General features: G+C 36.6%; 2 protein-coding genes across 2 annotated transcripts in view; both read left to right on the plus strand.

Annotated features, from left to right (window-relative positions):
• Positions 1–22908, plus strand: part of SNX6 (sorting nexin 6) — a gene marked incomplete at its 5' end in the record, with an annotated part of 29243 nt that extends 6335 nt beyond the window's left edge. Inside the window, 11 exons of the mRNA XM_031064242.1 lie at positions 873–983; positions 2423–2544; positions 4511–4634; positions 5856–5951; positions 7199–7304; positions 9722–9797; positions 11070–11109; positions 12250–12336; positions 13235–13394; positions 14428–14513; positions 21082–22908. Coding sequence (XP_030920102.1) covers positions 873–983; positions 2423–2544; positions 4511–4634; positions 5856–5951; positions 7199–7304; positions 9722–9797; positions 11070–11109; positions 12250–12336; positions 13235–13394; positions 14428–14513; positions 21082–21135 — 1062 coding nt within the window. The remainder of the gene's footprint in view (positions 1–872; positions 984–2422; positions 2545–4510; positions 4635–5855; positions 5952–7198; positions 7305–9721; positions 9798–11069; positions 11110–12249; positions 12337–13234; positions 13395–14427; positions 14514–21081) is intronic.
• EAPP (E2F associated phosphoprotein) overlaps positions 22446–23056 on the plus strand; it is a 5717-nt gene continuing 5106 nt past the window's right edge. Inside the window, exon 1 of the mRNA XM_005417619.2 lies at positions 22446–22457. Coding sequence (XP_005417676.2) covers positions 22446–22457 — 12 coding nt within the window. The remainder of the gene's footprint in view (positions 22458–23056) is intronic.

A 23056-nucleotide genomic window follows, 5' to 3' on the forward strand; every position in this document is an offset into this window, starting at 1 on the left:
CCGATACGGCCTCATATCAGATACTTATAGAGAGTGATAAGGTCAACCCTTGATTTTTCTCCAGCCTGAGCCCCTCCAGCTCCCTCAGCCACTCCTCATCAGGTTTGTGCTCCAGAGGTGCCACCAGCTCTGTTGCCCTTCTCTGGACACGCTCCAGCCCCTCAGTGTCTGTCCTGCCAGGAGGGGCCCAGAACTGACCACAACACTCGAAGTGTGGCCTCACCAGTGTCCAGCACAGAGGAATAGTCATTTTCTTGGTCCTGCTGGCCATGTTATCTCTGATCCAAGTCAAGATGCCATTGGCCTTCTTGGCCACCTGGGCACAAGCTGGATCATGTCCGGCCACTGTTGACCAGGTTCTTTTCCGCTGGGCAGCTTTCCAGCTGCTCTGTCCCCAGCCTGTAGCCCTGTCTGGGGTTGTGACCCAAGTGCAGACCTGGCTCCTCACCTTGTTGAACCTTCTACAGTTGGCCTCAGCCCATGGATCCAGCTGGGACAGATCCCTCTGCAGATCCTTCCTGCCCTCCAGCAGGTCAACACTTCCACCCAACTTGGTGTCATCTATAAACTGACTAAGGGGCACTTGGTCCCCTCATCCAGATCATTAGTAAAGATACTAAACAGAACTCCAGGATTAAATTGATAAAGATATTAGATGTGTTGATGAGAGCAGGCACTCCACAACCTGTTATGGCAACCCATGCCAGTTGATTGCTGCACTAATTAAGATGAGGGTAATTACTGTGGTACAAACTTTTGTTGTTCCCTCAAGGTTTTTTCTCATGTAGTAATGAAAAACCTTGTTTTTTGTAGAGCTTTTCTTCCTCCGAATCTCCTTCCCCCCATAATTCTACCTCCTTTTACCCTTCTAGAGTTCCTTACCAAATTTCAAACAAAACGAATTTTCTGTTGTCCGGCAACACGAAGAGTTTATTTGGCTTCATGACTCTTTTGTTGAGAATGAGGACTATGCTGGCTATATTGTAAGTATTGGTATTCTTTTGGTTTATATGTGCCATTTTCTGTGGGCTGGATCAAAACTACTTGAGACTGGATTTAAATGCAGTGGAAACAGCAGGTGTTCATTCCTTATAAAATCAGATAAGCTTCTCTAATACGTCATTTTATGCAATTACACAAAATTAATGGTTGAAGCAAGCTTGGAAGAAAGCTGCAGTAACTGTCATACTTTCTTGCCCTTTACTCCTAAGAAGTGAGTAGTTTAATTTGTCTCCAAGTGTATTTTTATGCCACTGTGTTAAAAGTCTGGGAGAGGGTTGAACCGTATAACTTGGTGGTATTGTTTCTGCAAGCTAATGTTTAACCGAGTTACACAGGGAACTTCAATATATAATAACTTACAGTTTGAAGTTAATTTCAGGCATTCCAGGAACAGAGGTCTCAAAACAGGCACCATATGATACCGCATATTAAAAATAGTGCTGCTTTTCATACGTTATTTGCAATGGGAATATTTTTCATTTGGTGTGAAAGTTTGGTATTCATTTTGTGTTTGGGGGGTGTTTGCTGATTCAGAGGGTTAATAGATATTTCTAAATGATTACTGGGTAAATTATAGTGAGTATAATCTGTGGTGGTCATACCATTCTTGAGCTAGTCTTTTCTTAGTCAGAAAAGCTATTTGAGATGATTAGACTTTCAGTGTGGTAATAACTAGTTTCAGACGGTTGGCTGTCTAGATGCTGGATTTTTCTTTTTTTTTTTTTTTTTTTTTTGTAATATGTTAATGTAATGGGCCAATTCCAGTAAGTAAAAATTTAAACATCATATTTGTTCTGTGTTTTTTTCCTGGCACCAATTCAGGTTTAGTTTGACTCTGGTGTTTCCTCTTTCAGTGTTAATATACTGTATTACAAAATTAACCTAGAGCCTTGTTGACTGGAGGCTTTGTTACTTCAACACATGTCTTTAATGTCAGCAGTGCTGCAAGAAAGAGCTCTAGTGCCTGCTATTGTTTAATAGGGAATGGTTTTCTTGGTTTAAAGTTTTGGGGAGTTAGAAATGGGTGGTGTGAAAACACTTGTGGAATTCTTTTTTCTTCTTTCTTTAGACAAGAAATAATCCTTACCAAATAAGCTAAACCAAAACTAATTAAAAATATTTTTTTCAAGTTTTAAGTTATTGTCATGGGAAATGAAGAATTATTTGGCTTCTGTTGTAATTAAACTGAAGCCATTAGTTAATACTTCAGTAATCTTCAAGGACGCTTGACCGAAATTGGTGTAGTAATGCAGCATGAATAACTCATGAATAAGAGACTTTATCCAGAAATGCTGTAATGAATGATGAAAGAGAGAAACATGTATTAAAAAGCTGCAGGCAGTCTACAGTTCCTGTACTGTGAATGGGTGTTTTTTCACTGAGAAAATCAGAACTTAAAAAAAATTGGATTAAATTCCAGATTCCACCAGCACCACCCAGGCCTGACTTTGATGCCTCCAGGGAGAAACTGCAGAAACTTGGAGAAGGGGAAGGATCAATGACTAAAGAAGAATTCACCAAGATGAAACAAGAACTGGAAGCGTATGTAGACTTGGTTACTACTTTATTGATTGATTTATATTCCAAAACTTTTAATGCTGTTTGCTGTCCCATGTTTCTGATCTCACTGTAATGGTTCTCTGTGAAACACAGACTTGAGAATCCAGTTGTTATATAACCAAAGTTCCTCTTAGTGATCATGATCAGTGCCATTAGGAAAATTGTAGAAATAATTTCATGGAAGATCTTCTGAAACAGGAAATAAATTAGCTTGTTCTTGAGCATTCTTTCATAAGAAGGAAAGTACTTAGGTCCTGTTCTTCACAGAACATCTGCAAAGGGAGGAGATAACCTCTATCTTTTTTAGTTCTGGTATTCCACATTTGATAAGTATAATTAGACTTCAGGGTAATACACGCAGTGATTGGGAGTAGGGAGTTATGCATGTGGTTGGTACTGTAAACATAGATGCCAACCTTCTGTTCCCCAAGAAATACAAAGATTACTAGAAAATCCTTTTTTGACACTTTTTTTTTAAATTTTTGCACAAGGAGAATACACTTCCTGAAAATACTATTTTCCCTTACTATGAATTTAATTTATATTGAAATAACTGCTCTGAAGCTTCTTGTTCCATATTGAGTTACGCAGTGAAGTTTCTCCTTGCTTCGTCCATTTTCTTTGTCATGCATTCACTTCTTTGATCTTTTTCCTGTCATTGGTTTCAGTTTTCAAGTGTATATTTACGCTGCTTCTAGACTGCTTCTATCAAGCGCTCTGAATTGGCAAGAAAAGTACATAGAACTCTTACAACTGCTGCTTTCTCTCCGAACTTCAGCTGCTGTGAGCAAATGTCTTAAAAAGCTCTGTATTAGTGATATGTACAACACAATTTATAGCAGAGTAGATATACACTTCATATGCAGAAAACTGGAAATTAGCAGAACACTATAGATTTTAAAGAATCTGGTTTTCCAGCGGCCCTGATCATGATTCTCTTGTGGTCTGGTTAGGGGTTGGATAACACAGAAAACTTTGGGTTTCTTCTACTGCCACCTCCATCCTCTGCATCCTCCTTTTTTGTCTTCACTGAATGACTACTACTCTCACTGAGATCAAACATCTCCCAACACTGGCCCTGCTGGTTTGCTGGTATGTAAATCTTAACCTCCTTGCACATAGTGGAAGGAAAAGCACTGATTATAATTTCACTCTTTGACCTCAGAATGGGAAAAAGAACCCTTTCCTCATTTTTAGATTGGTTGCATCTTACTCACTGAATTTGCAAAGCACAATGAATTCTAGCAAACTTGTATTGATAAGAGTGCCTTCCTCTTAATTAAATTGCAAGTGAGTGATTGCTTTGAAGTTGAGTTGGCTTAACTGGGCAACTATGTGATTGTTATGATTAAATGCGTTTTTTTTGTTGTACCTGCCAAAAGCAGCTCTTAATTTCACTTTTAGAACCACTATGAAGTGAGACATCAATGTAAGCTTTGGCTCAAAAAGGCTAGGTGCTTTAACATGAAATAAAAGACTGTCTAAATAGCTAACAAAACTACATAAACATATAAATAAGTAAGGAGGGTGCAAATGGGCAAGGGGATGGAGATGGGGAGGAAGGAATTTGCACATCAGTACATAGTGCTGAGGGACTGTAATCTGTACCTTGGTGTCTTGAATTTTGGGGTGCTGGGAAAAGGACAATGAAATGAGGTTACACTTTCAGCAAACCAGTGTCTGTTAGCTAACCATAAAAATTAGAGTGTATTTGTTGACTCTTCATTAAAAGTCTCTCTGTAATGTGTTTGGGCTTCAAATTTCTCCCTAGTATTAACACTGCAGTATTTATTTATGTCTGTATCAAACATTGGAGTGATAAACTCCGATATATTGGCTTGTAATTTTGTACCCTTACTAAGGATCTCTTAAAGCTGTTCACTAGGTTTATCTCAATCTAAATTGCTTCATATGAAATTCTTATGTCTGTCTTATTTCTTGTTTTCAGTGAATATTTGGCAATATTCAAGAAGACAGTTGCAATGCATGAAGTGTTTTTGTGTCGCGTGGCAGCACATCCTATTTTGAGAAAGGACTTAAATTTCCATGTATTCTTGGAATATAATCAGGATGTGAGTATTGAAAACTGAATTGCTGGCAAGAGAAATCAAGATATGCTTTTATGGTGGGATGGAAAACTGATTAAGAGGGAATTACCTCCTGAAGCAAATTACATCAATTCCTTCATGCCAGACATACTCGTATCGTAAAAGTTAGAAATTAGTTTAGTCTGTAGGAGTTCATTTTCTGCCACTTGGGAACCAAATGCACTCTATGCTTTAACTTCAGCATCAAAAAGATTACTGGAAATCCAGTATATTTTGGATTAAAAAGATTAGCTTTTGGTGGTGATTTCACTTGATAGGATACTTTTCCACTCTTTGAATTGTTTTTATTTGCTGCGGGGAAGAATGATGCAACAAAATGGCACACTAATGTTTTAGGATTTGGAACTTTGGTGTAAATTCTGTTGCTAACAAAACTAGAGAGAATTTCTGATGAGATATTTTGATAATGTTAATGATGTGAGTGAAAACGTGGTTAATTTTTTTTCTGAATATTGGACTAGTGTGGCTATCCACATGTAACATAATGAATTGAGATAATGGAGAGTACTTTTGTTTTCATAACTTTTTGGTGTTGGAGACAGTGTTTGCTCTTATTCTGCGAAGAGTTTCAGTTCCTTTTTAAAATTGCAGGAATCAACATTAAGTGGAAGAAATTATTACACAGACTGGCTCAACTGCGTACATACTTAATTGAAAATATGTTACAGTGGTTCCTGTGTTGCTTGATGTAGAAATGCTTACAGGTTCAGGCACTCAGTTTACTTAAACTGGGAGTAGTTAGATGGACAGAAAGAGAGAGTGTGGGGAGGCTTAAACCAGCATGATCCTCTGGAAGTCAAAGATCTGTCATTCACCAGAGAGTGAAACATGGTTGTATTAACTCAACTATTGTTGCATCAACTCAGCTGTACTGTGCATGATAAATACTGTGTTATTGGTAACTGAAATATACACTCTGTACAGCAGGTGCTAGAATGGTGCTGATCTCTTTTTTTTTTTTCCTTTTTTTTGTTTCCTAGAATGGTATTTTAGGTGATAAACAATCTAGTAAATGAGGTAGTCTTCATTCTGTATGCAAGGTGCCCTGTCCCCATTAGTGCAGAGTAAAAGAATAAACAGAGAACAGGAGAAATGTTTTAAGTATAGGGATACGTAGTTGTATTTCTTTTTAAAGCTTGTATTGCCTCCAGAATATGAATTAACATAAATTAATTTGTTTTTCAGTTGAGTGTTCGTGGGAAAAATAAGAAGGAGAAACTTGAAGACTTCTTCAAAAATATGGTTAAATCAGCAGATGGTGTCATTGTTTCAGGAGTAAAGGTGATCACTGCTTCACATAGCAAGATATAAAATGTATTAACATTTGTCACCTTTTTTAATGAAGCAGAATTTTACATAGGTACAAAAATGGATTTTTATTGTGATGTCTAACTTAAGAATTAGTGGCAGACCATGGGTGAAAAATTGTGGCCTGGATACAAATTAATTGAGAGCTTTCTTGTGGCCTTTCAGTACTCTATGAAATTAAGCACCTTTTTTATACATAGATAATTGATAATCTTGTTGGGAGGTTTTTTGTTCAGGCCTGCCATTTTATATAGTGGAAAGGAGAACTAGGTCTGACAACTGCTTCTGTTCAGAAGTTACTAATGGAGTGAATTTTCCCGGACTTTTAGAATCTGTCTGCTGTTTCAAAGAGCAGCAGTAGAGGTTATATGATTTTTCCCATCTCCTAGATGTAAGAACGTAACTGAGAAAAAAAAAGGTAATGAAAATTTTAATTTTTACTTTTCTGAAAGCTACAAGATCACTTTTATAGCAAGCAGAAATTCTGCAGAGGATGATTTTTAACCTCTTTTCTTTCTAGTGGTGACTTTCCATTTGGTAGCAATTTTTACAAGAGACAAGTTTATAGGTTTAAAATATTATTTTTTTGAAACTGCTGAAAAGTGGATATAACCATGGATTATGACTTGGAGAAAAATATGAAGTCCAGATAACTTCCAGGTTCATAATACTGTTCAAAGCCCATGTTGTAGGCAATTCCATGGTATTGAGCATCTGTGTTATTTTAGAGGATTTTTAAAAGTAAGTATAAACCAGTTATCACAAATTATAATACAGACAATATTAACATTTACCTTTGTTTACCAAATTAAAAGAAGTCTGTCATTAAGATCAATCTTCTGAGCTAGGAGTTCAAATCATCTTGTCTGAGACCACAGCCTCTGTGCTGCTGAGTGACTTTCATCCCTTCTCTACATATAAGTAGATTACATAGATTCTGTTTTGTTGTCACCTTTGGTGATCTGTTGCTATTCCTTCATGTTTAGTTATATAGACCTTTAGGATACTTGTTGCAGATTCTTAATTCTTACTAAATTCTTCATAAAACTTAAGGTCATGATATAAGTGGAGAAGAAATCAGTTCATATAAATGGTGTTTTAGAGAATAAAACCAGATGCATTTCCTGTCACAGCAACAGTGAAATGTGCAACTTTACTCTGCAATTGCTCTGTGGAGCATGGGTGAAATCCTTTTTTTTAATTGTTCCCTTTTTTTGTAGGATGTGGATGACTTCTTTGAACATGAGAGAACATTCCTTGTAGAATATCACAACCGAGTCAAAGATGCCTCTGCCAAATCTGATAAAATGACAAGATCACATAAAAGTGAGTTTTTCAGGGTGAAAATAGTACTGGTTAAAGTGTACAGAAGTTGTTAGTGAGGAGAAGTAATTTTTAGTTTACTTTTTGCATGTGAAAAGTGAGTTCATTTCTCCAAGTGTAGCCTTCCCATTCTAAAGAAGTTCAGTCTGAATTATGAAGTTTAGGCTTTGCTACCATAGAGTAGATGGAGTAAGAGCCTGGTGCAGCACTGAGAATATGTTTATTCTTCATGCTGTCTGCTTGAAAAGAATTACACTTTAAGTATTAATATTTTTTTGAAGTCTGACTTAGTAATTTAGGTGTAGAGGTGGGTAATATGGCAGTATAGGTGATTTTACTCCTAGTGCAGTTGTTCTGGATTGGATGTGGTTGATTCCATTGAGGACAATCTCTTGGCAAACTGGGCATTGCATTACCTTGCTAACAAAGTTACCTTTGCTCGTAGCAAACTCCTGTTTGGGCCATTGGTTCTAGACTAGGTTTCCGTTTTTAGCCATTTAGAGTGTGGACAGCAATGAGTAGTCTGGTTAGCAGGATCCCTTTTCTTACTGAGACAAGATTTACCACTTGCCTCTTGATTTGTCTTCGTGAGCTGAGTGCTAGCCATTGTGATTTCTGAAAGCTCTAGATGGTCTTCTCAAGTGCAGTTCATTTATTTGAGAAAATGAAAAATCTTTGAGTTAGGACTATTGTGTTTGATTTAGGATGACTGTGCTTTGAGAAGCTCAGAAGAAATTGGCCTGTGTTGCCTTTGATTTTAAGTTTTTCTGCCTAGATAAATCAAAATTGATCTTCCAGATTCTGTTTATTCCTTGAAGTTTGGGTCTGCTTTACAGATACTGGCTTTGCTGTCTACAGTAATATAGTTCATACAAAACCAAGTCACAAACCCTTCATGAATCTCCATTGATAAGATCTCTAAAATGGATATTGGATGAGATGTTAAACCAAGAATTTACTGAGTTCTTCAGATGCTTCTCTTGCTGTTGCATGAATGCTGAGTCTTGTAGTTTTAGTGTCTGTGCTAGAAGATGGAAAGAGTCAGTTATGGCTCAGTGAGCTAAGGCCCTGTATCTGGATTCAGTTCCCACCTGAAGTGGTTTCTGGTGGTTTTGGCTGCTTTCTTAAAATTCATGGTAATGAAGTGCCAAGATTTATTTACAGAGTGAGAAAGGCTTTAACAAAGGCTTTAACATTGGCTGTAGAAGTGAGAAAATCCTTTGAAATTAGGTTGTAGAGGATCTGTTGGGAAAGGATTGATCAAACTCATGACAAAGCTTCGTTGGTTTCCAGGCTCAAATCGCATACAGTGTTTACTGACAACTTCTGCCAAACTGTGAATTGGGACAAATGGCACCTTTTGAAATTCTGGCTAGAGGAGTAGAGCAATGACCTGGGAAACATGTTTTGGAAATGGGCAATCTGTAGTTTATGGATAACATGATCAACAGAGAGCTGCAGGTCTTGCAAAGACACCAACTTGCTATTTCCAGCAGAAAATCAATTTTTATGTTGAAATTGGAGGAATAGAAGGGGAGATTAATTGCTTCCTAATACCATTCTTCACTCTAACCAGCTGTGTTGATAATGCATGGAGTAATGAATTATGTGGAAGCTGACCCACTCAATCTGTTAAGGTTGTGTTATTAGGAAAAAATATTTCTGCTTAAAGGCATACAAACTTCAGAAATAACAAACAAATTTATTTTCCTGTTCATTGCTTGGATCTGGTATTTTTCATCATCCATTGAGTTAATATTTAAAGCTTTTTAGAAAAGGTCTGTATGCAAAGATTTGTTTTTTATGTTTTTTATATTATATAGCAATACCTCACTAGTCAAATTATGCAGCCTTCTTACAAATGTTGCTTCTAATTTATTGTTTAAAGTGATTTGACACTAATGCTACTTTAACCATTAACTGCTTATCGAAGATGTAAGGGTTTTCTAAAAACAGGGATGTGCTAGAAAATGTGTTGTGTATATAGTGCTGTATTTTTTGTAGTTTGGGGTTTGTAGTCAATTAACTTCTCTCAAGCACACAGGCTTTGTTACTGTTAAACTGTGATTTTTTTTCCCAAATGGTTTTAAAATAATATTTAAATTCAGACTTTAACCATTAAGTTTGTACATCTTCCACCAAAATAAAACCTAAAAAATTTGCACAATTAATTCACCTAGGAGGTTGTAACTGCATAAAATACTCCTAGATAAATTGCAGACTGCACAATTTGGTGAAACCACTGTTTTTATTGTGTGAAGTTATCCTTCCTATTAAGTAATGAGATTGCTATTTTATTTCTACTTCTGTGTTAAAGCATGTCCTTTTAGAAAAATACCTATTTTTGAAGAAAGGAATTTCAAAATTTCCAGAAAGAAGAGGATTGAGGTAGTAAAACAAGTGCTTGTTTGTTTTTCTAGATGTGGCGGATGACTATAATAGAATTGGTTCTTCATTATATGCATTAGGAACGCAGGACTCCACAGATATATGCAAGTAAGATATTGTTAATAACCTATGGGGCAATTTGCTGTGTAGGAATCTTAATGGTGGCCTGTGAGATTGGTAGCTCTTGTTAGGAGAAAACCAGAACTTGTTACAGCTGTATGACATGAAATCATTTTCTCCTCTAGTATTTCATTGCTTTAGCAGGCTGCATTTAACAGTTTTGTTTTAATATCCGTCTGTAAAAAAATGCCAATTTCTAAAGTCTGTAGAAAATTGGACAGTTGAGATGGAAAAGTTCTCATCAAATAAGGAAAAAACCCCACAATTCGTTCACCATTAAAAAAATATTCCAAATTCTTTGATATATGCAGCAAGCACAGGTCTCAGTCGGAGTCTATGAATTTTTTTTTTTTTGAGTGTACCAACATCCTGAAAAATAGTTCCTGCTGTTCTGGCAAGTTTACTGCCCTCAGGAAAACAAAGGAATCTCCAGGGATCCCCAGAACTTTAGAAGGGTATCTCTATGTACAGATGTTTGTCCTTTAGTCTTTCAGTGATTTGCTTGAAGATGAAGTCTGGTGTATCTGACAATAAAATTTGGTTACTACCTTAAAGAAGTCAGTGCTTGTCAACATACACACATAGTGTTATGTTGGTGTCAGTGTGATGACAGGTAGGACATGAAAGTTAACTTTCTAATATACCTGATTTACAGTGATATACTTCCAGATGTGGTCATAGCTTATATACCAGATACTTTGATGATAGTATTGATATTTTTTGTAGTCCTTTAGGGTGTGTCAGAAATCATATCTGTCCTCTGTCAAAATAGTATCACTTGACTGTAATTCAGTCTGCTCTAGGACTAAAGCCCTGTATTGTCACCTGCAGTGGAGATGTTGCCACACTGCTGCTCAGCATCCCTGAATTCCAAGTAGGACATATGTCATTTTTACTGGGTGAAGAAAAGTACATTCAAATTTGTGTATAGGACACTTGATAACAGTGTGAGACCATTGACCATGGTGCTGGTGTTAGGGGTTTAATTCACAGAAGCATAAAGAATCCTTGAGGAGCTGAGCAATTATTCTTTACTTAAAAATATCCATCTGTCATGCTTTGTTTGTCCCTTGCCTTTCTTACACTGCCCAGTTCCCACATGTTTGAAGTTTGAAACTAGGTATGTTCTCTGAGTTCTGTGAATTATAACTGTAAGCAATGCCTTTGCAATCTTTATTGCCAGACACAGACGATAGTGTGAGTTCGAGAAATTAGACTGTTCAAAACAATGTTGTAATATGAGCTGTTTCCTTTGCACAGGTTTTTTCTGAAGGTGTCAGAGTTATTTGACAAAACAAGGGTATGTACTATGAAACGGATATCATGTGTCAACAAGGCATTAATATGTGAATTAATATGGGTGCTTCTAGATGGAGCATTTAAGCAATGTGTGGTATGAAATGAGAAAGTGTAAGATTTCAGTTGTGTTTTGTAAAATGAACCTTTGGACTCCTCAGTCTACTAAACATTTCTAGGCAGTCTGCTGTAATACCCTTCTGTTCCTCTAAAATGCTATGAGGTCTTCCATACTTGTTACTGGGAATCACAGAACTTGTTATGGATAAAAGAAATGAAGAAATTGAATCCTTAATCCAACAAAAAAAAGGTGGTCATGCTGCTTTTTTTCTGGAGCCAAGATCTGTTTCTGCAATTATTTGACTCAAAAGTAATATTGCTTATGCTTGTAACCAGTTTTTCATATATCTTCTCTTTTGCCTTACTTATTTGGCTTGGTAGAGAGAAGATGTATGCCATGTATCAGGAAAACTTCTATATGAAAAATGTGTGCATTTCCTAAACTGACAATTGTATCTGTATAAACACGTACTTTAAAGAAAATTGACAGAATTACTTGCTTTGACTCAAAACAAAATGTCTAATTTCAGAAATTATCTTTTTAAAATTAGGGTTTAAATATGCACTTGCAGACTATTTCTAATCTGTTTTGAATGCAAGCTAATGAGTTAATTGGGTTTTAGACCATTTAGCACATGCAGTTACACAATTACTCTGCAAAGGTGCCTTAAAAATTTGTTTTCCTTTGATTTCAACAACAATATAAAACTGCTTGTGCAACTCTTAATATAAGTTTGTTTCTCTACATTTTTTCTAGCATATGATAAATATAATTGCTATTGGGGAAAAAAAAGCAGTTTTTAATACAGAAAGCAAGTTGTCAATTACTGCTCACAGAATAGCTTATTCCTTACATTTTAATACAAAATCCTAATACTGCTTCTCATTTTGCATATTTAAGTATGCTGTTATTAAAGCCTGATCTTAATTTTTGAAATAGACCATCTGTTGTGTACTGCATATCGTACATTTAATTTGTATCATATTCTTTGATATATGCAACCCAAAGTCTGGTTGTTTTTAAGTTGATCCTTTTGCTTACTGTTTTTTTGTTTTATGGTGGTGTTTTGTTTTGTTTTTCCAGAAAATAGAGGCTCGAGTATCTGCTGATGAAGATCTTAAGCTTTCTGATCTTCTGAAATATTACCTTAGGGAATCTCAAGCTGCTAAGGTGAATCTATGGGTATATGTTCAGTGAAATTGTGGGTTTTTAACAAAAAAAAAAAAAAAAGAGAGAAAGTGACATGGGTTCATCAACTCACAATACTGATAGACTAAAATGCTGCCTCCTCTAGCCTGCAGTTTTTCCCTTAGCTGTAAAACCTGTTTCTGTTGAATATAAGGAGTAACAAAGTCGTTGCTGATGTGGGACTGACTGTGTGGAACTGAGTAAGCCACTTGTCAAGGCCAAATCATGCAGTAACAAGAAACACTGGAAGGGCTGTTTTCGTGTTTGCAGTGTGTTTGGTGTTTGTAATTGCAAGCAATTCTGCTTTTTTTTAACTATGAAAATTGGATATTCCATATAATCTACTAGTGCTGATACAAAAACACATGGGCTGAATTTGATATTCTGTACTTACAGAAAATTTCATTCTTACTATTGTTTGGTGTGAGTTGATTAAGTAATATCACAGAATGAGCAAGCATTTGACAGTAAACGTCTGTAGTTACAAGATCACAAACTGTTGCACAAAAAATGTTGCTACTGCTTCTTGGGCTCTGTGTGTATTTCAGATACATAATCTAAATGCAGTTTGTTTCTAATCTAAGAAGCTGTGAAATTTCCCATGGTTTGTCTTCTTTGGCTTTTTGGAGTTTGATCTAAGCCATCTGTTGCTAGCCTCTGTCAGACAAGATGGAGACCAAACAGTATTGTGTTGTGGATCTGATCTAGTATGGACATTCCTGTGACTTGGAGGATGAAGTAAAGTGAATGCAAATAATTTACTAAGAACTGAAATACAGCAACAAGGACAGAAATTAATTTGATTTTTAAATTACTTGGAATATAATAAAACCTTGGATAGAGTCTTATAAACTCCATACAACCTTTGTTTTTTTAATAGGATCTCCTATATAGAAGATCTAGGTCACTAGTGGATTATGAAAATGCTAATAAGGCATTGGATAAAGCAAGAGCAAAAAATAAAGATGTGCTGCAAGCTGAAACTACTCAGCAAATATGCTGTCAGAAATTTGAGAAAATTTCTGAATCAGCAAAACAAGGTATTTGGGTGGTCCTTGATCCTATGTTACTACTTGAAAATTAACATTTTAGTATGTTATTAATGAGAATTAATGTAATTAATAAAAATATATTTTTGTACTGTTTCCTAAGCAGGAATATTATATTTTAATTATTATTTATTTATTTTAGAAAGTTCAAATTATATTTTTCTTTGGCTTCTTATAGCTTTGATAGGTAAAGCAAAGTTTAGGTGCAAATTACTTGTTAAGCTTTTTTTCCACATACATAAGCTAGGATACAAAATTATAACTGTTAGCAGTAATAGCAAACAAATGCTTTAGTGTTGTTAAAATTCCCCTTTTGGTTTTATGCTTTCTTCTGTGAAGGCACCAGTCTGTCACAGATACGGTACTGCATTAGTGAAGGGAGAAATAATGAAATGAGATTTCACTGAATTACAGAGTTAATAGAGAAAAGGAACCTTATTTACATGTTACTTTTCTTCTGGAAACTTACTGTCTTCTTTAGGTTAAACTTCAGTGAGTTAGTAGGTATCTGAGTCATCATTTGTGGCAGATCTGTTCAAGGTTTAAACACTATGCTCTCCTGTTTTTATCATTGAAGAGTTGTTTGAGCCTGTAAATCTGGTTAATGATTCCTGTAAGTGAGACAATGGAGAATGAGTGATCCTGTTAGCTACAATGGTATATGCAGAAGGCATACTGTTGTTCACCCTAGTTTTAGCTTAGTATATTCCCTGAAGACTTTCAAGTATCAGCCTTGAAAGAATAGTGCAGTGGAATAAGAGAAATAAATGTTAAAAGCATCCACTTGGCAGTCTTTTTTCAAAAGAGCTTAGTGTCCACAAAAGGTTACCTAGAAGTGAGGAGCTGCAGTGATGGTTTGCTTTCTTCCAACTGTGTGGCAGTATTTTTGAGCCCAGAATGTGCTGAGATTAAACATGAGGGTTTTCTCTTTTCTTTCTCTCACCCTTTACCTGAAGAAATATCTTTTAATAGCTGAGGTCACTAGCAGGGATACTGTTAATGAGTCCGCTTTTATTTTCTATAGAACTGATAGACTTTAAGACAAGAAGAGTTGCAGCATTCAGGAAAAATCTGGTGGAACTAGCAGAACTGGAATTAAAGCATGCTAAGGTAACTGTGATCCTTTTTGGCCTATATTTCAAGTGATTTTGAATATTATATGCTTGATTAACCAAGATGGCTACAGTTGTTGGGTGATACACACTTCACATTCAGGAAGGAGAATTTTAAGTTTTGTCCAGAAAGATTAAATTTCTTTAATAAAGCGAAAATGAAGTATAGGTGAAGTGTCTCTGAGAGATTGGTATGCTTGAGGTGCCTTTGGAAAACTCATATCCTGGAAAAGAATTTTGCCTTCAGTTTTGTAGTTATTTGACTGTTTGATATTTATATCTACAGAATTTGAAAACGTACCTATTTTTAAAACTTCATCTCTCCATTTCACTATGAGAAAGGAAGTGGTTTCTCCTGTTAGCCATATTTTGGGACTTGATGTATAGGATATTAAGCCTGAGATCACACTGGCCTGTCTGGTATGATGAGTATGCTTTTTGAACCTTTTTGCCTTTAAACTCTAAACCATTAACAAAAGAGGCATGTTGCAGATAGCCTTTTCAGAAACATAAATTTTTGTGGGAAAATAACCTTAGGAGGCCTGTATTGTCCTTAAATTTCACAATGTATTTGGTTTCATAGATGACTACAACAGTCTCTTATTTGAACAGTCTTACAGCTGGAGGCTGCTTTCTTTTAAAAATCAGTTCTTTAGCATTTCTCTTCAAATCTGAAACTGCATTGGTTAGGAAGCTGTGAATTAACTCAGAATATATATGTTGAAAGGACTTGTTAAGAAGTGTATTGCTGCTTTACTTTCTTTTCAGTAGTGTTGATGGTGTCATTCTTCCTTCTGCTAAACCCATTGCCTGTAAAACCCATGTGCAGTAATAAAAGGGTTGTTTGGGGAACTTTTTTTTTTAAGATCTTTGTAGTCTAAGTTAAACTTAATGAGATATTTGTTTTGCTGGTAAAGTAATCAGTAACGTATGGAACATATTACTCTTTTTCAGATGAACAGTCCTTACTTTAAATAGTCCTAGCAATCTTACTTGAACAGTTTTTATTGATTTGCCATATTGTGCTTTAGTAAGGGACTGCTTCTGTCCTGCTTCAGTCATTGACTCTTCATCATCTCCTGTAACTGACTCTTGCTGAAGTCTCCACATGCCTTGAAGTGGAATGCTTAGACAATGTCTCTGTCTTCTATTAAAGAATCACTTCTTTTAACTATGCGAGTCACAATGTTGGAATAATATTCTCTTTAATTTTGACAACTAATAACTGTGGAATGCAGGGGGAAGATGCTTAAATTCTGTAGCTTTCAACTTGATATGTGTTTCCTGTGTCCTCAGTACCTGGAAGTGCTTGAAGATTTTTAGCTTTAGTTTGTTGCCACAGCTTGTGTTTAACACTAATTTCTTTGTATAGTCTGTCTGTGACTTACCTTGTCTTAGTAAATTTAATAACAAGGAGTCCATGAAGCTGTAATAGAAGCTCTGAATTGTAGTTCTGCTTTTGAAGATGATTTTTTTTTGCTGACCCTTTTCACCTACTTCATCATGGAGCACACCATTCACCAGACAGTTTTTAATCTTTAAAGCTTTACAATAATAAAAGGTCATTTTGACTAAGAATGATAAATTGAAACATTAACAAATACTTTAACTTGTTGAATGAAAGATGAATGAAGTTTCTCACTAGGTTTGAAAATTCTCTTTTTCAATGCTGCTGTTTCATATTTAAAAACAAGCTAAGCTACAGATGGATCAGTTTGGTTGCAGTGTTTTTCTTCCTGTGAATTCTGGGTTTGATTATTACAAAATTTACAAGTACAGTAGGTTGTATTTTTCAACATTATATAATGGGGAATGTTCTTATTAATGCAGTAACCAAGGTATTTGAAGAGAGCCTTATGGATAGGTTTTTATTAGTCTATACAGAGTATTGAAGGATGAAATGGTTTGATGGACACTTTCTTGGTTAGTTCCATAAGAGAAGAAATAAGATATTAAAAGACTTGTTTGTTGGGTTGTTTGGTTTGGTTTTTTTTTTTTTGATGTAGTATTGTGCCCTGATGTGCTAGAGGGCACAATACTCTAGAGCAGTGCTAGAGGAATATGACTGAAATGCAAATCATGAACAATGCTTCCATTTCAAGGACTAGATAGCCCTGGTTTTGACTGGGCTAAGCTGGGCTGTTTCTAGACACCTAATTCCTCTTGAAGACTAGTGGAAGCATAAAAGAAAGCCATGTTTTTCACATGGGCAGTCAGTTAATTACGTCAGATCAAAAGCCCCCTGCATCTAGGTTTTTGGCAAAATAATTTGCCTGATGCTGGCAGTCTCTGTGCTTTTGCACTTCCTGGAGGCAGGGGTATGAAGCTTTAGTAGCAACAAAATGGCAATTGCTCGGTCAATGGAGTGTGGAGCGCAGTGCTGACAAACTCTGCAACATGACCTATTACCCAAGTGCACGTGCTTGCTTCCAGCAAAAATGCTAAGTAGGGAAGAGATCTGGGGACAATGGATACCCACTGCTGCAGCCTTTTGCTAGAAGTCTTCTATTATGGGTTTTCTTTTTCAGTAGTGAGTGCTTCCAGACTAGATACCATGCAGATGTATCTGTTTCTGAATCAATCTAGCCATGTGTCTTCTGGATTTGGAGCTGCCTCACACAAAAAATACAGAGCTGAAATATGATGTATCAGTGGGTGCTGAACTCACCTGAGAGGCTTTTTTGGAGGAATTCAGACACAATGAAGGCTGCTGCTTGACTTGCAGTTTAAAGTTACTTGCTCTGTGTGGAAAGAAAAACACGAATCCTAAAATACAAAGGTTGCTGTACAGAAGAAGTCAAGAATGACCAAAGAATTGAGAGAAGGTTCTGAGGCACAGCTTGCATTTTGTGAGCTATACCCGCCTGTAGCTGTAGAAGACTTGAGGGCTGTAGGGAAATAAACTCAGTAAATCAGGGACACTGTACATACAAATTCTAAGTAAACCCTCTCTGTCCAGTTACGTTCATACTACTTCCCTATAACATACTTCTTGGAAGTATTGTTAATATCCTCTTATCCTTTTGAATTACAACTCAAGACTTTTGAAAAAGCTAAAAATCAGACTGTGGTTTGGGTTTGCTTTAAGTCGATGAAAGGGCAGACTGCTGCCAGGAAGGATGATGATGCATGATTCTCCCTTTCCCTTATGTTGGCACAGTTATGTGTGCAGCTGCATAGTAAGAAGGCGCTGAAAGTTGCTCTGGGTTTTCCTAAGCTTTACTTTGTCTTGTTTTCACAACATCCCTTGTATCAAAACACACAGTTTTGTCTGGGAGGGTCTGGTAATAAAAGAGAGCTGCTTTCTTAGCAGCAGCATGTACCCTAGATCTATTTAGAATAGCTGCCAAACTGAAGCTTTAGATTATCATTGGCCAGTGACCTACTCTAAACATACTGATACTTCTTTTTCTGTGGCCATTCTGGCTGATTACCCCCCTAGGTAGTGCTTAGCTTCTGTTTTGCTAGTTCTGTGTTTCTTCATGACTTAATGCAGCTGTAGCTAATGTAAGACCTGAGTCGGTGTTTGGCCATTTTGGTGCAAAAGCTGCATTTAGTGTACTGTTCAGTATTTTAAATGGTTGGATTTTGAGGTATTCCTATGTTGGACTTTGTGTTCAGGAAGGGAGGTTTGATAGCTGGTGAAACTGCTACAGTTATAATCATACAGCATTCATAGCCTTGGCTGTACATTTGGAGTCTTTTGACATTGAATTGTAACTGAGTAAGAGAGTCACTTCCTTCACGTAAATAAACAGAAACATTTGTTTTCCACAAATACTAACATATACACTCTTGCCTCTCTGTGTTTTTTGGAAAAAGAATTTCTTGTGTACTAGCAACAGATGTCTGTTTGGAGCTGACAGAAGAAGGAAGTAAGCAAAATGCAGTGCTAAGGGATTTGCTGAAATGTTTTGTCAGTAATTCTTTCTTTCCTGAAAAGGATGTTTGTGTCACTGTGGTTCTGCCAATAATTTTAATATCTACAGCTTAGGAGTGTGAGCTGGCAAGAAACACTTTTCTGAATCTGAATGTATTGGACTTTCTCATGCTGTGGTGATGTAAGTCAAATATTTCAGATACTGCAGCCACAAGGAGTAATGGTTCACAGTTTCTATTGTCCTTGATTTATTATAAGTTAAGCAAGGTGGTTCTTGTGAACTTTGTAAATTTGATCTAATGACAATGAATTATGTGCTTATTTGGAAAATTTGAGTAGACTGGCTGGCTTAGTCTGGAAATGACTGAGGTGTAAAGGATGTTGTGATGGTTTAACCTCAGCTGGCAACTAAAACTCAGAAAAGTGAGAAAACTGGTGGGTTGAGTTAAAGACAGTTTAACAGGGAAGGCAAAAGCCATGCACATAAGCAAAGCTAAGCAAGGACTTTATTCACTGCTTCCCATGGGCAGGCAGATGTTCATCCATCTCCAGGAGAGCAGGGCCCCATTACGTGTGACAGTGACTTGAGAAGACAACAGTCTGAATGCCCCCCTCTTCCTTCTTATTTTCCCCACCTGATGTACTGAGCATGATGTCATATGGTCTGGAACATCCCTTTGGTCACTTGGGGTCAGCTGTACTAGCTGTGTCCCCTCCCATCTCCTGTGCGCCGCCAGCCACTTCTCCAGCGTGCCAGTACAAGAAGCAGGAAAGGCAGAGTCAGAGCTGCTTGGCAACCATTATGTCATCTCTATGTTATCAACATAATTTTCAGCACAAATCCAAAATATATCCCCATATTAGCCACTGAGAAGAAAATTAATTCTACCCAAGTCCAGCACAGATGTTCTGGTAACTTTTTTTTTTAGAGTGCTACATAATGGTCTGTAAATTACAAATATACTTCTTCTTTTGTAATAAGATGGCCAAAAGATTATTGTCACACTTTAGTTACAGGTAATGTATGCAGTCCATAAGTGTACTTCAGATTGAATTCCATTTGAAGACGGAAGACTTCAGACTCAAGTATTCTTTTCAATTCATTAGATCATTACAGTCAAGAATCCACTTTTCAGTAGCAGAGACCTTAGATTTATGAATCCTGTACACCACAAGGATGGGCCACCAAGTCCTCATGTATCTTGCTTATATAGAACTTATTCATGTCACCAAATTACAAGCCTTCTGAAAAATAGCTTGTCACTGTCCTCTGCCTGTCTAGAATAAAGAGACAAAAAAGCTGTTGAAGCTGTAACTGATATTGCTGCCTTCTAGATAAGACTGAGAAGGATTTAGTAGGCATAACTGGGAATCTGTTTTTAAGCCTTTAAATCAGTTAATTGCTTAATCTGGATTATAAGAACCTGAAGGGGGCATAGAATTATGATTTTAGCTTTTGGGGCTGAGGGATGAATGTCCTGCTTATCTATCACAAATCACTGGAGCACTTTTAACTGAAGGAGTATTTACAAATTCTTAGGGACTTCTGTGGACTGTTTATGAAAGGCAAGGAAATCACAGATACTTACATGTTTTTGTGTGTCTGAATTTTTTATATGTTTCTTTTTTGATCCAAAAATTGTTTTAGAAGTCAGCAGTTTCTTCCCTGTTCATAACTGGGCATTCAGACTGCTTTTTCCTGCATTTTATCTGAACCTGATAGGAATTACTCTTAACACTGTCAACAGCCTGACATTTTTTTCTTACATAGAGATTTCAGATTTGGAAACAAATGTAGTACAGGTATTTCTTAGTGAATAGCTAGTCGTTTAAAGTGATCTAAGCATATATGAATGAACATATGAATACTGAGTTGTTTTGGTGGGGTTTTTTTCCTGCAAAGTAAATTCTGGCTTATCAATCACATTTGCTTAATTCACAACAGTATCAGTTCTCTAAATTCATTCAGATACCTGAAAACCAGTCTGTATATTTTTATGGTAGAGCCAAAATGCTGTAAATAAGATTAAAAACTGTGTTTGGAAAGGTGGTCAGAGCTTGGCTTAGACTTAAGATGAGTTAATGTTCTGATAATCACTTCTGTAGCTCCAGCTGTAATGGCTAAACTCGATGGCTAAATCACCTGGCTAAGCATATAGATCAGTCTGCTGTCTTTCTAACAGGGCCTCCTCCTTGAATAAAGCTGTCAGCTCCAATGGCTGCTATAAGTGAGGAGATCCCGAGTGCTATGAATTGTTTAATATTTGCTGATGAATACAGTATCCACAGTATTCAGTAGCACATGAATACTTAGACTTAGGGGATCTCATTCTAGAGACAGAGCAATGGCCCTGCTATATAAAATATTTTAAACTTTGCAGCTGTGAATTTCATTGCTGAGAGAGCACTCTGCAGTGAATGGTTTTTGTGGCCAGACTAGACCTCTAGGAAGAAACATGAAAGGGTATTAAATGCTTATTTTTGAATCTCAGATTGGCTCTCTATTTCCATGACACTATATTCCTACATTCAAAAAAACTTTTAATACAAAAGTTACACATATTTTTCCGTAAGTTCAAAACCTGTCCATTCTTTAGTTGTGTCGTTGCTATTTAAAAAACACTGTTCTGTCACAAGCTTAAAAGAAAGAAGACAAATGTGGTGATATTTTTCTTTATTTTTACAGGGTAACTTACAGCTTCTGCAGAGCTGCCTGGCAGTGTTAAATGGTGACACATAAGCTACGGTCCGTCCTCCCACTAACAAGGGCTGCCCTCCTCTGGATTTTGTTTTCATGACTTTAAATAGGCATTTACAATTCCCTGGAGAAAACATTTGACAAAGTGCACATAAGCAAGCTTCTTCTTTCAAAAGAATTAAACATGTGAAAGTAGCTCCAGACTATATGAACAGCATACTTGTTATACATACATATTCATGTTTATTTAATCATTATACGCTTTCATTGTTCAGAAACCAAATGCTCGGGTTTTGTGAAAATAGCCAATATAATAATGTTCATGTTATGAATACTATGATACGGCTGCAATCTTATTTACCTTTGTAAGTAATTTCTGAAGATCACCATTTGAAACACATTGTTCAAATGGCCTAAATATTACCATTAGATATTTGAATATTGTTACTATAATGGCATTGTATACACTGTCTTAGTTTTTTTTCCATGTACTTGTATCAAAAAACTTATCTTTTTTTCAATTGTGAACATTTCTTAGAAATTTTGGAGAACTTTGTGTAACCTTTATAACTATGATTTAAAAAGAAAAGCAGATGCATTAGTATGTTTGCCTTAACTTGTAGACTAATCCAATTATTGTAAAATAAACCATGAAATCAGTGATTTTTCTAAAATGATGCAGACACTGTATCATATATAAGCTTAGTATTTTCTAGTAAATTAGATTAATTTGGGTTTTTTTTCTCTATTCATTGTGTAAAAACCCTTGACTAAGTATTGGATTGGTCTGACACTACTCGCCCAGTACTTTTCACTTGCATTCTCAGGTTTTATCTGTTTGTCTGTGACTTTCCTATCCAGTGTACTTAAATTGTTTTGAGCTTGGTGGCTGACTCTGCAATTTCTTTGGCAGAAATACATTTGAGAGAACTTCCTGGGTTTCTTCTGAGAAAGGGGAAATAAAGTAGCAGAAGGGAGTTCAGAAGGTGCATAAAAGATCAGTGAAAAGTAATACTGCCCCACTGTCATACAGATAAAATGTTTTGCTTCAGGAAAAAAGTGAAGGTACCCTCTACAAAGGAGTGTGTTGAGAGGATCTCATTCTGCTAACTGGACTTAAGACTTAGAGCTATGAATCCAGTATTGTTAGTTGTATTGGTTGGTCTCCCTTCCTTGAACTATGACCCTTTTCCAATAGGTGCTGCTATGTTGTGTAATTTCACAATGTCATAAAATGAGGCTTTACTTGATGAATCACTCTTCACAGTGGGATTTCTGCTTTATAAGCAATATTATGCTGTTTGCAGGCCTTGAGTGGAGCAGCAAAGTTTGGGTGAATGGTATGGTTGGAAATGCAGATCAGTGTAAGTCAGTGTCTGATTACAGATGCCCTGTACTGCCACACAGGGGCGTGTGGTTTGTTTTGTTTTTCTCAGATAGGGTAAATTGCACAGTGTTGTCTACTTACCCTGCTGCCTTGCACATCAGAACATTGCAATGGTAGAGAAGTTTGCATTGTGCTTTGATTCATGTACCCATCACCTCAGGCTTCGATGCCCAGTGCCCAGGGGATCTTGGCAACTTAGTACAGAGTATTCCCAGCAATGCCTACTACACCAATACTGTGCTGTTCATCTTCCAGATATAACAGGTATAATTCCTAAGGAACTCATCTATAAATAGACTACAAGGGACAACGATGACAATGTATATATAGTTAACAATATTGTAAATATTTTAAGTAGGATGTGGGAACAGTTTTTAGATTAGTCCTCGCTGTTGAGTGTTACTAGCTCATTAAATTTTTTCCAAGCCTCTTCGTATTGGGTGTATCTCTTAAAGCTCTAACTCTGGCTCGGTAACTCTGGCAAAAAGTGCTTAAAACGTGACCCGAGGACCTGCAACTCCGTGGAGAAAAGGGAAGGAGCCCGCCTGCCCGCTCCTCGCTGCGGGCCGGCCCGGG

Source organism: Geospiza fortis, unplaced genomic scaffold (genome assembly GCF_000277835.1).
Source record: "Geospiza fortis unplaced genomic scaffold, GeoFor_1.0 scaffold54, whole genome shotgun sequence".
NCBI lineage: Eukaryota > Metazoa > Chordata > Aves > Passeriformes > Thraupidae > Geospiza > Geospiza fortis.